Consider the following 18,819-nt stretch of genomic DNA (forward strand, 5'->3'; position numbering starts at 1 on the left):
GCTTGAATAAAGGAGACTATGAAGGTATGAGAGCGGAATTGAGTAGAGTGGATTGGGAAAATAGATTAAAGGGTAAGACGATACATGATCAGTGGTGTACATTTAAGGAGTTATTTTACAACTTCCAAAAAATATATATTCCACTGAGAAGAAAAGGGTGTAAAAGAAAAGACAGCCATCTGTGGCTAAGTAAAGAAATTAAGGATAGTATTCGACTAAAAACAAGGGCATATAAGGTAGCCAAATCTAGTGGGAGGATAGAGGATTGGGAAAACTTTAAAAGACAGCAAAAAATAACAAAAAGATTGATTAAGAAAGGGAAGATAGATTATGAAAGTAAATTAGCAAAAAATATAAAAACAGATAGTAAGAGTTTTTATAGTTATATAAAAAGAAAAAGGGTGGCTAAAGTAAATGTTGGTCCCTTAGAGGATGAGACCGGGAAATTAATAGTGGGAAATATGGAGATGGCAAAAACACTGAATGAATATTTTACATCAGTCTTTACAGTAGAAGACACTAAGAATATCCCAACACTGGACAAACAGGGGGCTAAAGGGGGGGAGGAGCTAAACACGATCAAAATCACTAAGGAAGTGGTACTCGGTAAAATAATGGGACTCAAGGCGGATAAATCACCTGGACCTGATGGCTTACATCCTAGGGTCTTGAGGGAAGTGGCGGCAGGGATTGTGGATGCATTGGTAATAATTTTCCAAAACTCCCTGGACTCGGCAAAGGTCCCGGCAGACTGGAAAACTGCTAATGTAACACCCTTATTTAAAAAGGGCAGTAGACAGAAGGCTGGAAACTATAGACCGGTTAGCCTAACATCTGTAGTAGGTAAAATTTTGGAGTCCATTATTAAGGAGACAGTAACAGGACATTTGGATAATCATAATTTAATAGGACAAAGTCAGCATGGTTTTATGAAGGGGAAGTCATGTTTGACAAATTTGCTGGAGTTCTTTGAGGAAGTAACGTATAGGGTGGATAAAGGGGAACCAGTGGACGTAGTGTATTTAGACTTCCAAAAGGCATTTGACAAGGTGCCACACAAAAGATTATTGCTTAAGATAAAAAATCACGGGATTGGGGGTAATATTCTGGCATGGATAGAGGATTGGCTATCTAACAGAAGGCAGAGAGTTGGGATAAATGGTTCATTCTCAGACTGGCAATCAGTAACTAGTGGTGTTCCGCAGGGGTCAGTGCTGGGTCCCCAACTCTTTACAATCTATATTAACGATTTGGAGGAGGGGACCGAGTGTAACATATCAAAGTTTGCAGACGATACTAAGATGGGGGGGAAAGTAGTGAGTGGGGAGGACATAAAAAACCTTCAAGGGGACATAGACAGGCTAAGTAAGTGGGCAGAGATTTGGCAGATGGAATACAATACTGGAAAGTGTGAGGTTATGCACTTTGGCAGGAAAAATCGTAGAGCAAGTTATTATCTTAATGGCAAGAAACTGGAAAGTACTGAAGTACAAAGGGATCTGGGGGTCCTGGTGCACGAAACTCAAAAGGTTAGTATGCAGGTGCAGCAAGTGATTAAGAAGGCCAATGGAATGTTGGCTTTCATTGCTAGGGGGATAGAATATAAAAATAGGGAGGTATTGCTTCAGTTGTACAAGGTATTGGTGAGACCGCACCTGGAATACTGCGTACAGTTTTGGTGTCCATACTTAAGAAAGGACATACTTGCTCTCGAGTCAGTACAAAGAAGGTTCACTCGGTTAATCCCGGGGATGAGGGGATGGACATATGAGGAGAGGTTGAGTAGATTGGGACTCTACTCATTGGAGTTCAGAAGAATGAGAGGCGATCTTATTGAAACATATAAGATTGTGAAGGGGTTGGATCGGGTGGATGCAGGGAAGATGTTCCCGGTGATGGGTGAAACTAGAACTAGGGGGCATAGTCTTAGAATAAGGGGCTGCTCTTTCAAAACTGAGATGAGGAGGAACTACTTCACTCAGAGGGTGGTAGGTCCATGGAATATGCTGCCCCAAAAAGCTGTAGAAGCTACATCATTACATAAATTTAAAACAGAAATAGACAGTTTCCTAGAAGTAAAGGGAATTAAGGGTTACGGGGAGCGGGCAGGAATTTGGACATGAGTCTAGGTTCGGATCGGTCATGACCCTGTGGGTAGCGGAGCGGGCCCAGGGGCCGTGTAGCCTGATCCTGCTCCTATTTCGTGTGTCTAATTCTGTTAGATTCAGGAGATGGTTCTGTGATAGTGGATTGGCGGTTAGGATCAGATCAGCCATAATCTTATTGAATGGCGGAGCAGGCTCGAGGGGCCGATTGGCCTACTCCTGCTCCTATTTCTTATGTTCTTATGTTCTTATGACCTCACTCGGGTCGTGAGGGTGAGTGGAGTTAATGTAAACTTATGCATCCCTCCATTAGCACCTGACTTTATGGCTACAGGGTGTGCTATGCCCCACTGGCCATCGGTCAGCAAGCACCCATGGCCCTTTCTGGTCACACACATGCACATTTGACTCAGGGCATCATGTAAGGGCTGGTCCACCATGGGGGGCATGAGATGATAACCCAGGGCATCATGTAAGGGCTGTTCCACCATGGGGGGCATGAGATCATCATTCAGGGCATCATGTAACATCACTTCCTGTCCTTTGCCCTGCAGGCCAAGCTGGCGAGAAACCGCAAGGAGCAGCTTCGCACCGGAGGAGGCTGTCCTCAACTGGAGCCTCTGACGGATCTCGAGGAGAGAGTCCACCAGATTGTGGGAGGACGTCTGAGTGGTCCTGTCGCCACTGCAGCTGCCGACCTCATTTTCCACAGCGATGGTAAGATTCTCTACTATTACAGCTGTCACCTTCCAGTTGTTTCCCTCGCCAGCATGCTTTCTCAATGTGGAGCCATGTCATAGCATTGCCGCACTGTTGCATCCCTTGCTGCCAAACTGTCCTTTTGCCAAAGCCACTCTTCAACCTCCCTGCTTTCAGATGCTGCATCACCAGCTTGGGAGCCGGCCCCTCAAGCTGCCAGTGCCAGTGCCTCCGGAGGCGACGGCCAGGAGGAAGCTGGACCATCCGTGCCAGCCTCAGGGGAGCCACCACATCTGGAGACTGGGGATAGTAGTTCCCTTGAGGGGAGGGGGGGGGCTCTGATGAGGAGCCAGTTGCAGGAATCAGCGGCCTGCAGCAACGCGCGGGGGATAGGGATGCTCGGGGGCCGTCTCCCCGGAGGACGAGGCAGGCCACCATGACTGCTGCACAGAGTGCAGAGGAGGTGCGTAGCCTTGCCGAGATGAGCGCCCAGGCCCGGCTCAGGCACACTGAGCTGATGGCTGCAGTGGGGAGGATGCCTGAGTCGATCGACACACTGGCAAAGAGTGTGCTGGACTTTGGGGCAGCAATGGAAAGGACTGTCAAGGGCTTCGGCCCAGCAATGGAAAGGTTTGTCCAGGGCTTCGGCCCAGCAATGGAAAGGTCTGTCCAGGGCTTGTCCGATGCAGTGGAAAGGTCTGTCCAGGGCTTGTCCGAGGCAGTGGAAACGTCTGTCCAGGGCTTGTCCGAGGCAGTTGAAATGTCTGTCCATGCCTTGTCCGAGGCAGTGGAAAGGAGTGTTCCGGCCTTGTCCGAAGCAGTGGAAAGGACTGTTCATGGCTTATCCGAAGCACTGGCACCTGCCACGCAGGTCCTCACTGCTGCCACGCAGTCACTTGCTGGCCTCGTCCACACGCAAATTGAGGCCACGCGAACACTCTCTGCTGCCACCCTAGCTGCATCAGGCAGGATCACCCCAGGCCCTTGCAGCACCACAGCAGGCCATGAATCTGTGGAGCAGTCGATTGTGGCGTATGATCCTGTGCGGCCCCGTCAGAGTGCTAGTGTTTCGGCCGACCACGGTGCAGGTGTCCTCTCTCTGCATGTGAGCAGTCCTGATGCCACCGCTGGCACGTCAGCAGAGCAGCTGCCACCACCTGCGCGGCAGACTGCTAGCAGACATGCCCAGTTGGAGCAGCCTGCTTGCGGGACCTCCAAGCCTAGAGGTCGTCCAGGCCGTCCCTCAGGGGCTTCAGTGCTTCCAGACACTCAGCAGGCGTCCCCCAGCCTTGACGCAGCCACTGGGGTCCAATTACGGAGGAGCTGCAGGGAGGGAAGGGTCCAGCCTCGTAAGAGAAGTCGGTCTCCATCAAGGGGTCACCAGTAGAGGGAGGTGCTAAGACATCTCTTTTTCCGGATTTAAGGCCGTCCACACCTGCTGTGTTTGTTTGTTATGGTTTGGTTAGTTTCGCCGGGTTGCCAGACAGTTATCTGTTAGTTTGTTAGTTATGATTTCTGTTACCATTACATTGTCATGCTGAAAGGAAGCACTTGTTTGAAAATAAAGAAAACTTTTTATTTACAATCGAGCTGTACACTATCTACAATCATCGAGGCTTTCATAGGCTTACAGCGAACCGGAGGGCGCTGTTCGATTCACAGCCACCATTCCGTCCGAGGGGCCTAGAACCGAGTCCTTATGAGCCTCTGATGAACGGCCCTTCCAGTTTCTGGAGCCCTCCCATCTTCCTCCTCCTCCTCCTGATCCTCCTCGCCCGCATGCTCCTCCTCCTCGTCCGCCTGCTCTGCTGAACCTTGAGGGTCGAATGGCCAGGTTGTGGAGAATGCAGCAGACAACAACGATGCGCGCCACATGCTCCGGCGAGTACTGCAGGGCGCCCCCCGAATGGTCTAGACAACGGAAACGTTGCTTCAGCACACCAATTGTGTGCTCCACAATGTTCCTGGTGGCCTGATGGCTGTTATTGTAATGCTCTTCTGCCGGGGTGCTGGGCAAACGGAGCGGGGTCATGAGCCATGGGCAGAGAGGATAGCCCTTGTCGCCCAGAAGCCAGCCTCGTGGGTGAGCCGGGGCCTCAAAAAGGTCAGCCACTGAGGTCTGCCGCAGGATGAACGCGTCATGGCTGCTGCCAGGGAATTGTGCGTTCACCGCCATGATCATCTACCGGTGATCACAGACCAGCTGCACATTAAGGGAGTGGAACCCCTTTCGGTTACGGAACTCCTCCGGATTCTGTAATGGCACCCGCAAAGCCAAGTGTGTGCAATCAATGGCCCCCTGCACCATGGGGAAGTCCGCAATAGCCGCGAAGCCCTGTGCGCGCTCCCCCTGCTTCTCCAGGGTCACAGGGAAGGTGATTAAATCGCGCCTCCTTTTGTAGAGGGCAGCTGTCACTTGCCGGATGCAGCAATGCACCGCAAATTGAGAGATATTTGATATGTCCCCAGCTGCTGCCTGAAACAATCCGCTGGCGTAAAAGTTGAGCGCAACAGTGACTTTCACGGCCACCGACAGAGAGGTCCTGCACCGTATCCGCGGCTGCAGATCCTCAGCAAGCAGGTGGCACAGCTCAATGACAACATCCTTACCAAATCTGAGCCTTCGCAGACACTGCTCCTCCGACATGGTAAGGTAGGAGACCTGCTGCCTGAAAACCCTGGCAGCGTATGGTCGGATTTGGCGACGTCCATTGGCCCTCCTCCTTCTGGCCAATCCCGGCCCTCTCTCCCTCCATCTCTGTGCCCTTGCCAGTTGTTCAGCCAGGATGACGTTCCCCTCCAAAGCAGCTCCCATTATTCTGGCCGACGAGTAAGACGCAGTCAGCTTTCTGGATCCAACTGTTCTGGACAGGGCTGAAGGTCCCAAGGCTCCTCTGGCTCAATAAGAACAAGTCTGTGTAACTGAAGGTCTGCAACTCTCTCCAGCAGCGAGCAGTATGGCCAGGCCAAATGGCTGCCGCTTTTATACTAGTGCTGTCCCCTTTAAAGAGCGCCCCCCGAGTCCGAGAAGGACCTGGTAACGTTCCATCCAACTGTCACTAATAGCACCAGGCGGAACGGAGGGGGGCGCCACCGAATTTCCGGTACGGGGCGCCAAAAAGGCGTTGCACAATGAAATGACGTCATTATCTGGCTGCGCCCGCGAGCGGGCGCAAAGACTTAGCACCGGCGCTAACAGGCTACTCAATATGGCAGGATGCGCTAGGATCACTGCGCACGTCTGAAAATTGGGTAACGCCCCAAATCTCGGGCTCTTTAGGCGCTAATCGCTGGCGCAACCAACCGAATTTCTAGGCCTGGGATTGTTCCCTTGGACTGGAGGGAGACCCATATGGTGCCAGTATTCAAAAAGGGCAGCAAGGCAGAACCAGGAAATTACAGACCTGTTAGCTTAAATTCGGTTGTAGGAAAGTTGCTAGAAGGGATGATTAGAGATACTCTATATGGGTGTATTGACAGAAAAGTGGTTATTAGAGACTCTCAACATGGCTTCTGGAAAAAATTTTGAGGATTGGTTGAATTTTTTGAGCAAGTTATTAGGTAGGTGGATGTAGGTAGCCCGGTTAACATCATATAATTACATTTTCAAAAAGCTTCCGACAACATGCCACACACTTACAAAATAAGGTAGAATACGATTGGATTGGTGGGCAGATCATAGGTTGGATAAAAAATTGGTTGCATTCGCAGAGACAGAAAATTGTTATTAATGGCAGTGGCTCAGTGTAGGGGTTGGTTACTAGTGGAGACCTGCACAGATCAGTGCTGGGAACGTTGCTCTTTACAATCTTTATTAATGACTTAGTCAAAGGCATTGAGGGAATTGTCTGCAAGTTTGCAGATGATACAAAGATTTAGATGGAGACTAGGACCTTAGGTGAGAAAAAAACAATTAGAATAAGACACAATGGGGGAATGGGCCCGTGGCTGGCAAATGCTACTTAATATGCATATAGCATTATGCACGTGGGTAAGGCTAACACCAACATGTGTATACCATGCAGGGTTCAGAGTTTAAGACTGTTGAGTGGGCAAGTATCCTAGGCGTTAAGTACATGAATCCCTTAAGGCTCAAGTTAGTGCTGCAATAACAAAAACAAATAGAGTATTAGGATGTATTGTTGGGATAATCCAATACAAAACAAAAAGCACTATACTGTCCTTGTATGAGACCATGGTTAGGTGTTATCTAGAATACAGGAAACTTTCATTTAACCGGCATCTCAAGAGCCGGAACTCTCTAATAACCGGCAAAATTCTCACCCCGAAAACTACAGTGTACAGTCGTTTATAAGTTTTGTTTTACTGTTAAGTAATTAAAGAGTTATGGATTACCCTCAACTGGCATTACTGTACTTAATCAAGCATCTTCCACCATCCATTTAACACAACATTCTGTAGGTGAGTACCCAGTTATACTGCACATTTCTTGATTTTTTTATTTTTGTTTGTTAAAAATAGCCTCGGTAGATAACCCTCTCCATTATCCGGAATTTTTTTATCAACCGGCACCATCACGGTCCCGTCGGTGCCGGATACCAAAGAGTTTCCTGTACTATGTCCAGTCTTGGTCCCCTCACACGGTAGGTGAAATAAAGGCCCAGAATAAGGTTCGGTGGGAGGCCACTAGACTGATACCTAGCTTAAAGGCCCTTAGTTACCGCAGCAGGCTTAGGTCTTTTTACTTTAGAAAAATGTAGATTGCGTGGAGATTTGATTGAGGTCTAAAGTAATGAAGGGATTAAACTCTTGCCCATGTTTATAGACTATTTGAATTAGATGGGTTATGGAGGAGCTAGGGACATGCATATAAGTTATTTAAGCATAGAACTGTTAGATATCAGGTTTTTCTTTTTGCAGAGTTATTGGCCTCTGGAACGAGTTGCTGGCCAGTGTAGTGAGTGTGGCTTTACGGCAAAGGCTCAAAAGGAAACTGGACGAGTTCTTAATTATGACTGATTTTACAACTTATAAAAGGTAGGTGAGACACTGGACAATGAATCTCATAGCCACTGATCTCCTGGAACTTTTGAATGCCCTTGGGAGTCATAAAGGAATTTCTCAGATTACCCCCCCTTGAATTGGCCTAGGATTTTTTTCTCTGTTTTTATGCCTTTCCCAGGAAATTGTGTGGCTGCTAGTCGGGGGGGCGGGGGGGGGCGTGGGCGGGAGCAATGGGAGATCATGATGCTCAATTGCACCATGACAATATGGAACTGGCTCGATGAAGCAGCTGGTCTTTACCTGTCTGCTATTTTTGTACATGCGTATCTTAGATTTTATCTGATAACGGCTCATTTCTAAACGATGAGAGACAATGATGACAAATTGCCAAATTCAAAATTTAATAGCACAATTTCATATAATATGCTCAGTTTTAAAAGGTATTTAAATTTTGATAGATGAAGTCAGGTTTCTTAGTAGCAATGATGGTGTGAAAAAAACAAAGTGCCACAGGCATCCTTTGGCTGCTGTCATACCATGCACAATTCAGGGAAGAAGTGAGGATTTAATGATGGTTGAATTAATTGTATCAAATTTATTCTGACTGAAAGAAAAGGAAATGCTGATGGAGAGTTCATTTTGGAATCTATTTTCTATACCCAGTTTAGAAAGGAAGGAAGATTTCATTTTTTCTCTTTTTTTTCACCAATTTGCTCTCCTCGCAACCTGAAATTGTTAACTTCTTGCTGGGTTGTAGGGCCATGAGTGCCTTCCAATACCTCATCTGTTGGCAGACTATTTTACCACAGGGGGCACCATAGTGGAGCCAAATTCTGTTCGTACCTAACTGCTACACACACTCAATTCTAGAAAGGGTCATCAGATAGCAATTGTGAATGGAACCCTGGCCTGTTTCCCCCTCTTTAATCCAGGAGCACTGAAGACAGTATCCCTACCACTATCCGAGCTGAGTTCTCCAAACTCAGTACAGAATGGCAATGGAACCTGGGATCTTTATCATCTGTATAGATTACCTATTCATTGGATAATCTCGCTGAGCCATTGGGGAAGGCTGCATGGTATATTTAAGAGGTGATGATTGACAGAATAACTTTGAAATTACCAGTGCTGCTGGCAGCTATCTGGATATCATTCAATTATACCTGGTTCAAGATTCTGATAACTGAAGAAACAGTATCAATATTATTATAGCCAGAAGAAAGTCAAATTGGAAATTGAAGTTTTTCAGATGATATCCAATTTTGGAAGAATGTGAGATTTCAATGGTAGAAAGTTGATGATAATTAGATGTACTATTTCATATTTATTGGATTAATTGTCCTACAAGGGATGTTCTTATGCTATAATCAGTATGTACGCTCAATGGCAATGAGATTGACTCCATTAAGACATCAGTACCAAACATAAACTTGGAATTGGTTTAATACGTACCTGTTTCTATACCCTTGCAACAGGCTGGATGTTGCAGTGGCTGTGGTAGCAGCAGTTGTGGTAGCAGCATGCATTTGTAGAGAACGTTGGGGCCCTGGTGAACACTGAGCGCTTGCTTTCCTCCCAGATTTCTACAAACAGGAGTTAAATATAACACACAGACAAACTTGTAGGTAAATGTGGAATATCTTCAATGTTAAACTCTTGTTCCCGATCCCCCTCAACACTGCCTTTAACAAACAATTTTCAAGATCTTCTTGAATATCAGTTGATAAAGACAGTGTGGTAGCTGAGCCACATAGACAAGGAGATCCCTGGTCTGAGCTCATATTAGCTGTTCTCAGTCTGGCTAGCAGTGGGGGTACTACACTTGACATCAGCATCCCTGATATAGGGAGGGAATAAGTCAGTCAGCGTTCAAACTCCTGATCATTATCCAGTGATTCCCTGATGGAAAGTGCACATTAGTTGAGGCGAAGGGCAGGCCTAGATATTGGATATGCTGTCTCTCATAGTCAAATAGCTTCCAATTCACTCTCTTTTCACATTGCTGTTTGTGGGAGCTTGCTGTGCGCAAATTGGCTGCCACGTTTCCCACATTACAACAGTGACTCCACTTCAAAAGTACTTCATTGGCTGTAAAGCGCTTTGAGACGTCCGGTGGTCGTGAAAGGCGCTATATAAATGCAAGTCTTTCTTTCTATGCTCACACAATAAATATGACTACTTGAATGAAATACCAAAAAGAAACCTAAGGAAGTAAATACCCTCAGGAGAAGTGGGGGGTGAGAAGATAAGGGTAAAATAGATCTTAACTACAGGCTGCCTTGCTAGGTAAGGTGTGGAGATGCCGGTGTTGGACTGGGGTGGACATATGTAAGAAGTCACACAACACCAGGTTATAGTCCAACAGTTTTATTTGAAATCACAAGCTTTCGGAGCGCTGCTCCTTCGTCAGGTGAAGTGGAGAGATGCCTATAGACACATGTCACGCTACATGTAACCCCACCTGGCGTAGGGTCATCCAGACTCGAGTCGTCGTTGGCTTGTTCTCTCTACACAGATGCGGCCGGACCTGCTGTGATTTCCAGCAAAGAAAATGTTTTTTGTCTGTTTCTTGTTTTTCATACAGACCTCAGCATCTGCAACATTTTACCCCTTGTGACCCCACCTCATTGTTCTTTGATGTAATGTTTTCCTGACTGACCTGTTTGGACACCATTCACACCTTTGATTGCTGTGATTATCCCTCTGCCGAGGTGTGATAAATGGCAGTTAGAAAGATTACCTGTAATCATCTGGCATTATTCTCTGACTATATAATCTGTGTCTATAGGCATCTCTCCACTTCACCTGACGAAGGAGCAGCGCTCTGAAAGCTTGTGATTTCAAATAAAACTGTTGGACTATAACCTGGTGTTGTGTGACTTCTTACATTTGCTAGGTAAGTGCACTGCCTAGTGTGATACTGAATCGTACAGGCCATGTAGGTCCCACTTTTAATGCCACGTTTGGGCTCAGCTAGGACAGTCATGTTGGCACTACAATGGGCCTCAGCCTCCGTGGACCAAGTAGAACAGAAAGTGCTCTCACTTCTGATCTGTGTGTGAGAGAGAGAGAGAGAAAGTTGAATGTGCACAACATTTTGGATGACTGAAGTCCCCTAGGTTTCAATAGCTTGCCAATACTCAAACATGAAGAAAGCCAGTTGTCCGCGTTACCAAAGGACTGTCAGCCATCCGTGCAACCACATCTCAGCATGAGTTAACACCTTTAGGAAAGGGGAGCAAGCTGGAAGTAAACTCTGAAAAGATCCTGATTACATGGTTTTGGAGTTTTCTCCTAACGCAATTGCATTTCCCTCTTCTCTTGCTATGGTGGAGCTCTCCAAATATAAAAGTGATATTTTTTCAAAAATTGTGGCCATCACTAAGAATACTGTATCTGAAACATAGTCAATACATTTTCTGCAGATTTTTTTCATCCAATGAAAATTGCTATCTCACTTAAAATACACGTTTACACCCATCAAACCAGTCGTCAGTATCCAATGCTCACTTTTTGAGGTACTGATTTAAAAAGTGCACTCAAATCTTTAATTGGAGTTAAGCAAATATCCATTTCTCCAAAATATGTGGCCAGAATTAAAATTCCAGAAGATTCATTTCAACCAAACTTTTACCAAATATAATGGAAAAAAAATACAAATCTGGCAGGTGTAGATATCTGGTTATATTGGTTGAAGACAAACTTTGGACTGGTCTAATGTGAATCCACATTTATTTTAACACAAATGTTAAACAAAAGTCTATGGCTATTTTTTTCTTCCAGTTTCTTAAGAGTTTAATAGAAATTCCAATATTTCATTCTATCTCATTCTTTCATGTTTTCCTGTTCTCTATGTATCCATTATTACTATTTGAGCTTGTCCGCATCCCCGATATGAGACTCCCAAAACAAGCGCTCTACTCGCAGCTCCGACACGGCAAGAGAGCCCCAGGTGGGCAGAGGAAACGCTTCAAGGACACCCTCAAAGCCTCCTTGAAAAAGTGCAACATCCCCACCGACACCTGGGAATCCCTGGCCCAAGACCGCACAAAGTGGAGGAGAAGCATCCGGGAAGGTGCCGAACACCTCGAGTCTCTTCGCCGGGAGCAAGCGATGGCCAAGTGCAAGGAGTGCACGTCAACCCAAGCACCCCACCCACCCACCCGCCCCTTCAACCACCGTCTGCCCCACCTGTGACAGAGACTGAGACAGAGACCGCATTGGACTCATCAGTCACCTGAGAACTCATTTTTAATGTGGAAGCAAGTCATCCTCGTTTCCGAGGGACTGCCTAAGAAGAATTACTATTTGAGCTTGCTGTATCCTTCTAGCTTTTTTTCCATTATAATGCAATGGAATCAAGTATCTGCTTATCCAGACTATACTGCACAGAGAAAACAGCCTACTTACCAGAACATGCAAAGCGAGAGGGTATGGTGGCTCAGGATTGCTAAGTATAGGCAGATTACTCAGTTTGGCTCCATTTTTGATCAGATAGATCTGATTGCTGAACTTTTGCTAAACAGTGAAGAAAAAAAGTTTCCAGTTAACAAGCACTGCTAAGTATCAATTTCACCATTGCAAACTAATCTGATTCAAAATATAGATCATCATGAGTATCTGCACTGCTTAGTGTGGTACTGAGTCTTACAGACCAGGAAGGTTTCATGTTTGATCCTGGTTTGTGTTGAGTTAACTAACTGGTCTCAGTTGATGTATCGAGAGGGGTACTAGAATTAGATCTACTGTCCCTGAGATAAGAAGAATAAAAATAAGCCAGGGATCCCCCCCGCCCTCCTTCTTGAGTACCTTCCAGTGAACCCTGCTTGGAAAGTGGATGGATCTGGATGTCGGATGAGGTCAGGATTAGGCTCGGCTGTGGTGCTCTGCATGATCAACTAGCTTGCCAGTACTCACTGGCTGGGCTCACATCTGAAGAAAGGTCACTTGAGCAAGGTACCAAAAGGTACCCATTACCTGTGGAGTCATATCCTCGCCATGCTTCACTACCTTCAGGATAGGAATGCCTCTCTTTCCAAAGGGACAATATTCTGGATTTTCGCCAATTCAAAAATCGATTCTGACAATCAAAAGGCTTCTTGTGTGGATGATTTTTTAAAAATGTGTAAAATTAAATAGTTCCACTCTCCTCACACTATTGTTTCAGTTATCTATCCTCCTCTGGGTCTCCTTACAAAGTTCAGCAAATACTTCATATTAATCCAGAATGAGCCACAGTAAGTGAAAAACCATTAGATCCTGGGGCCGTAAAGATTACAGAATTTTAAAATATTTAAGACTGTTTCAGCAATATTTCTGCATTGGAATAAAAAGGTTTATAATGGCTTACATTTATTCAGAAAATACAGCAAATGCTTAGTGATTTTAGACATTTTCCTAATATATACTACTATTCAGTATAGAGTGGGACGACAACCTTCATGTCTTATTCCTATTACATATAGTCATTATGGCACAGAAGGAGGCCATTCAGCCCATCGAGTCCATGCCGGCTCTCTGTAGAGCAATCCAGTCAGTCCCATTCCCCCGCTCAATCCCTGTAGCCTTGCAAGTTTATTTCCCTCAAGTGCCTATCTAATTTCCTTTTGAAATCATTGAGTGTCTCCGCTTCCATCACGCTCGCCGGCAGCGAGCTCCAGGTCATCACCACTTGCTGCGTAAAAAAGTTCTTCCTCACATCCCCCCTGTATCTCTTGCCCAAAACCTTAAATCTGTGTCCCCTAGTCCTTGTGCCATCAGCTAATGGGAAAAGCCTTTGTCATAATCTTGTACACCTCTATCAAATTCCCCCTCAACCTCCTTTGCTCCAAGGAGAACAACCCCAGCTTCTCCAACCTAACCAAGTAGCTAATATCCCTCATCCCTGGAATCATTCTGGTAAATCTCCTCTGCACCCTCTCAAGGACTTTCACATCCTTCCTAAAGTGTGGTGACCAGAACTGGACGCAATACTCTAGTTGTGGCCTAACCAGAGTTTTATAAAGGTTCAGCATAACTTCCCTGCTTCTGTACTCAATACCTCTATTTATGAAGCCCAAGATCCCATATGCTTTGCTAACCACTCTCTCAATATGTCCTGCCACCTTCAAAGATGTATGCACATGAACCCCCAGGTCCCTCTGTCCCTGCACATTCTTTAAAACTGTGCCATTAAGTCTATATTGCCTCTTCCTATCCCTTCTGCCAAAATGCATTACCTCACACTTCTCTATTAAATTTCATCTGCCACTTGTCTGCACATTCTGCTAGCCTATCTATGTCCTGTTGCAGTCGATTGGTATCCTCACCGTTTGCCACACCTCCAAGTTTGGTGCCTTCGGCAAATTTTTAAATTTTACTCTCTATTCCAATATCCAAGTCATAGCAAAAAAAGCAGTGGTCTTAGCATTGACCCTTGGGGAACACCACTGTCTACCATCCTCCAGTCTGAAAAACAACCATTTACCACGACCTTAAGCCAATTTCTTATCCAAGCCGACACTGACCCGCCTATTCCATGAGCCTCAATTTTGTTTACCAGCCTTTTATGTGGTACTTTGTCAAACACTTTCTTAAAATCCATAGACAACATCCTCTGCATTCCCTTCATCAACCTTCTCTGTTACTTCATCAAAAAATTCAGTTAGATTAGTCAAACACGGTCTGCCTTTTACAAATCTGTGCTGGCTCTCCTTAATTAACTTAAACCTCTCCAAGTGCCTGTTAATTTTTTCCATGATTGTTTCTAAAACTTTACCCACCACTGATGTTAAACTGACTGGCCTGCAGTTACTAGGATTGTCCTTACACCTTTTCTTGAACAAGGGTGTCACATTTGCCACTTTCCAATCCTCTGGCACCTCCCCCGCATCTAGGGAAGATTGGAAGATTATTGGAAGCCCTTCCGCTATCTCCTCCCCCACTTCCTTAGCAACCTGGGATGCAAGCCATCCGGACCAGGCAACCTATCCACTCTAAGCATATCCAGCCTTTTCAGTACATACTGCCTATCAATTTTCACCCCATTACCTCCACCATCTCCGCTTCTAGCGATATTTTGTCAGCATCCTCTTCCTTAGTAAACACCGATACAAAGTACCCATTAAGTATTCTAGCCTTGCCCTGCGCCTCTAAGCATATATCACCTTCTTTGTCCCTAATAGGCCCCACCCCACCTCTTACTACCCGCTTACTATTTACATGCCAGTAGAAGATTTTTGGGTTCCCTTTTATGTTAACTGCCATTCTATTCTCATATTCTCTCTTTGTCAGTCTTATTTTCCTCTTCACTTCCCCTCTCAACTTAATGTATTTGGCCTGGTTCTCACTTGAAGAATTCACTTGACGTGCATCATACACTCTTTTTTTTGTTTCATCATATTCCCACTATCTCCCTCGTCATCCAAGGAGCCTTGGCCTTGGTTCTCCTACCTTTCTCTCTTGTTGGAATGTACCTAGCCTGTACCTGAAACATCTCCTCCATTGTTCCGTTACAGATTTTCCTGTCAATCTTTGGTTCCATTTCACCCTGGCTAGATCCCCTCTCATCCCACTGAAGTTAGCCCTCTTCCGATTTAGAAGTTCTACTTTAGATTGTTCCTTGCGCTTCTCTATTACTAATCTAAACCTTATGATACGATGATCACTCTTACCCAAGTGTTCTCCCACAGACACTTGGTCCACCTCATTCCCCAGCACTAGATCCAGCAATGCTTCCTTCCTAGTTGGGCTGAGAACATAATGGTCAAGGAAGTTCTCCTGAACACATTTCAGAAATTTCCCCCCCCTCCTTTCCCTTTACCCTAGCATTATCCCAATCGATATTTGGGTAATTAAAGTCCCCCAATATCACCACTCTATGGCCTAGAAATTCATTGACGCCACTTTTGGGGCGCTAAAGTGGGGCGTCCGCTAAAGTTTGCGGCCGCCGCCAAATCGATGCCACTTCTCCGATATTCATTAGCTTCGCCCTAGGAGTTCGGGCGAGCGCTAAAACTGCTGCTGGACGCCTCTCTTTGGGCGCTAAGCCGGAGGTGGTGATCGATAGCGCCGAGGCCGGGCGCAGCGCAGGTGCGGCCATCTCGTGATTGACAGCAGACACCCTGGCGCCGGCCAGCTCTTAAGGGGGAAGGGTCGACTGTGTCTGCTGCCACGCCCTGGATAGTGGAGCCCTCCAGCTAGGCCTGAACACTGCTGCTGGACCCAAATAGCGCCTGAAGACATGGAGAAGGCCCGTGAACGTGCACAGCGCTTCTCAGAGCGTGATCTGAGTGTGCTGCTTGCTGCTGTGGAGAAGAGGCGCTATGTTTTGTACCCGGACAATGGCAAGAAGGCGACGGTCCGCGTCTACAGGAGAGCCTGGAGGCATGTCGCCACCAAGCTGTCAGCCAACAGCGACGTCCCCAGGAGCGGTGCCCAATGCCGCAAAAAGTTAAATGACCTCACACGCATTGTCAGGGTGAGTACCCTTTCCAGTGACCTCCTCATCCTTGCATGTGCACCTCACATTATGGGCAAAGGGACCTGAAAGCTCTAATGGCCAGCCTTCATCCAGCAGCTATGGGACAGGCATGAGCATCAATTGCACATTCTGCACTTAACACACTGGCCAAGCTATTCCACCATGGGAGGCATTGCACACCAGATCATGGCGACACACTGGCCAGGCTATTCCACCATGGGAGGCAGTGCACACCAGATCATGGCGACACACTGGCCAAGCTATTCCACCATGGGAGGCAGTGCACGCCAGATCATGGCGACACACTGGTCAAGCTATTCCACCATGGGAGGCAGTGCACACAAGATCACGGCGACACACTGTACTTAGAGGCCGTCCTTTCTCTTGCAGGCCAAGCTGGTGAATAATCGCAAGAGCCGGACTGCGACCGGGGGAGGCCGACCCCATATCCAGCCACTCACCGACCTGCAACATCGCGTGGAGCGCCTCATGGGTGGCCGGGTGATTGGGCCCGTTGCATGTGGAGATGCCGACCCTGTTCTGGGCAGCAATGGTAAGGACATCACCTTTTACACCTCTCTCGTCCCACTTGTGCATCAGATCTACATCCTTTGCCACTGTCCGACCAATGCGCTGAATGCCACCACTCATGCATCCCGCACTGACGCCCTCTCCTCACTCTAAAGATACTCTTGTGCCTTCCTGCTTTCAGATGGTGAAGAGGAGGTCCCTGAACTTGCCAGTGACAGACCCTCCGAAGAGGAGCAGGAGGAGGAGCAAGAGGAAGGCGGCCCATCAGGGGAACCCTCAGCCGCGGCCACCCAGGCCAATGTAGGGGACACATCTTCCCTGGAGGGCAGCGTGGCGGAAGTGTCGAAGGGGAGGGGAGCTCCTGGGACCTGCGGGCTGCAGAAAGGCGGGAGAGGGGTGGAAGCTCGGCGGCCTTCTCCCCAGAGGGGGGAAGCGTCGGAGGGGAGTCCAATTGCTGGGCCCAGCGGCCTCCAGCAACGCAGGAAGGGTCGGTCAGCTCGGCAGCCTTCTCCCCAGAGGGAGAGTCCGGCCTCCAGTCAAGAGATGCTCTTCGCCGAGGAGATGGAACGCCTCGAAGACTTGTCCACGGACTCGGAGCGCCGGCACAGGGAGCTCATGGCGGCAGTGGCACGGTTGCCTGAGTCCATCGATTCCCTCTCTCGGAGTGTGGCCGAGTTCGGGCCCTCAGAGGCCACCAGTCGGGCGGAATACCGGGCAGATCAGGCAGCGAGTCGGGCGGAATTCGGGGCAGCTCTGTCAGCGACTGGCCAGGTGATCAGTGGTGCCGTCCAGTCACTGGCTGCTCTGATGCGGTCAGTGAACAGGTCAACACGGGCACTCACTGCTGCCACACTCGCTGTGTCAGCCAGGCATCGCCAGGGCACCCGGCGCGCTGCAGCAGCACAGCGGTCTGTCCCTCGGCAGATTGGTGCGCATGCTGCAGTGCTGGCCCGGGCGAGTGCCAGTGTCTCAGGCGACCAGCGAGCGCCTGCCATCCACCAGCTTGCCGCCATTCCTCCAGCCGCCACTGCCAGTCCCCCAGTGGAGCTGCCAGGAGCTGCTGCAGCGACTGATGCTGGCCAGCCACAGCTGCAGCAATCAACAGCCGCCCGCTCGACGGCCAGACCTCGACTAGGCCGACCCCCAAGGGCATCTGCCGTCACGACATGTGCCCCTCAGGAGCCTGCCCCCAGCCTTGCAGCAGCCAATGGCCTTACTTTGAGGCGGAGCAGCAGGGCGGGCAGGGGCCACCCAAAGATGGCCAAGGCATCGCCCTAGCGGGCCAAATAGTCGAATGTGTGGCCATTTGTGTTTGTTTCTTGAGGCCGAGAATTGGATGTTTGTTTTTTGAAGGCCGATGATGTGATGTTTGTTTTTGACGAAGGCCGAGAATGACGGCCATTTTAGTTGCCCTATTTTGTTAATCCTCTCCAGGTTGTGGGAGCGAGTAATGTGTTTGAGTGTTTTTTGGGGGTTTTGTCTGTTTTTGGTTTTCATGTGGGAAGGGCCCAGAGTTTGTACAATAAACCATTTTATTTATTCACATTGTCCATGTTTGATCTTTGAAGTGTTTGTTGCCTTAACCGGCTGAGGGCTTGCGGAGCGGCTGCAATCATGTTCTATCATTGGCACAAGCCATTCCCTGACAGGGGGCCTAGAAGTGACGTTCAATAAGCCGCCGACGGGCGGCCCTTGGACCTTGTGCCTCCCTCCTGGGCTGGTACTCCTCGTCCTCGTCGTCCTCATGCTCCTCCTGCTCCTCCTCCTGAGGTGGTGGTCCAACGTGAGGTGGCAGTGCCTGAGTCCTGCGGATAGCCAGGTTGTGCAGCATGCAGCAAACGACGACGAATTGGGAGACTCGATCCTGCGAATGCTGGAGGGCTCCCCCGGAGCGATCGAGACAGCGGAACCGTTGCTTGAGCACGCCGATTGTTTGTTCTATGAGGTTCCTCGTCGCTTGATGGCTCTCGTTGTATGCCTCTTCAGCAGGGGTCGTGGGCGCGCGGAGCGGGGTCGTGAGCCAGGTACACAAAGGATTGCCTTTGTCCCCGATAAGCC

At 48.0% G+C, this 18,819-nt stretch overlaps 1 protein-coding gene across 3 annotated transcripts in view; it reads right to left on the reverse strand.

Moving 5' to 3' along the window:
- LOC147107691 (E3 ubiquitin-protein ligase DZIP3-like) overlaps nt 1–18,819 on the reverse strand; it is a 184,962-nt gene that overhangs the window by 15,684 nt on the left and 150,459 nt on the right. For all 3 annotated transcript variants that reach the window (XM_086006917.1, XM_086006916.1, XM_086006915.1), the window contains exons 21-22: nt 12,180–12,287; nt 9,222–9,352 (exon numbers count right to left, since the gene is read on the reverse strand). In XM_086006917.1, coding sequence (XP_085863043.1) covers nt 9,222–9,352; nt 12,180–12,287 — 239 coding nt within the window. The remainder of the gene's footprint in view (nt 1–9,221; nt 9,353–12,179; nt 12,288–18,819) is intronic.

Source organism: Somniosus microcephalus, chromosome 14 (assembly GCF_052327205.1).
Source record: "Somniosus microcephalus isolate GS21.2 chromosome 14, FLI_Smic_1.0, whole genome shotgun sequence".
Taxonomy (NCBI): domain Eukaryota; kingdom Metazoa; phylum Chordata; class Chondrichthyes; order Squaliformes; family Somniosidae; genus Somniosus; species Somniosus microcephalus.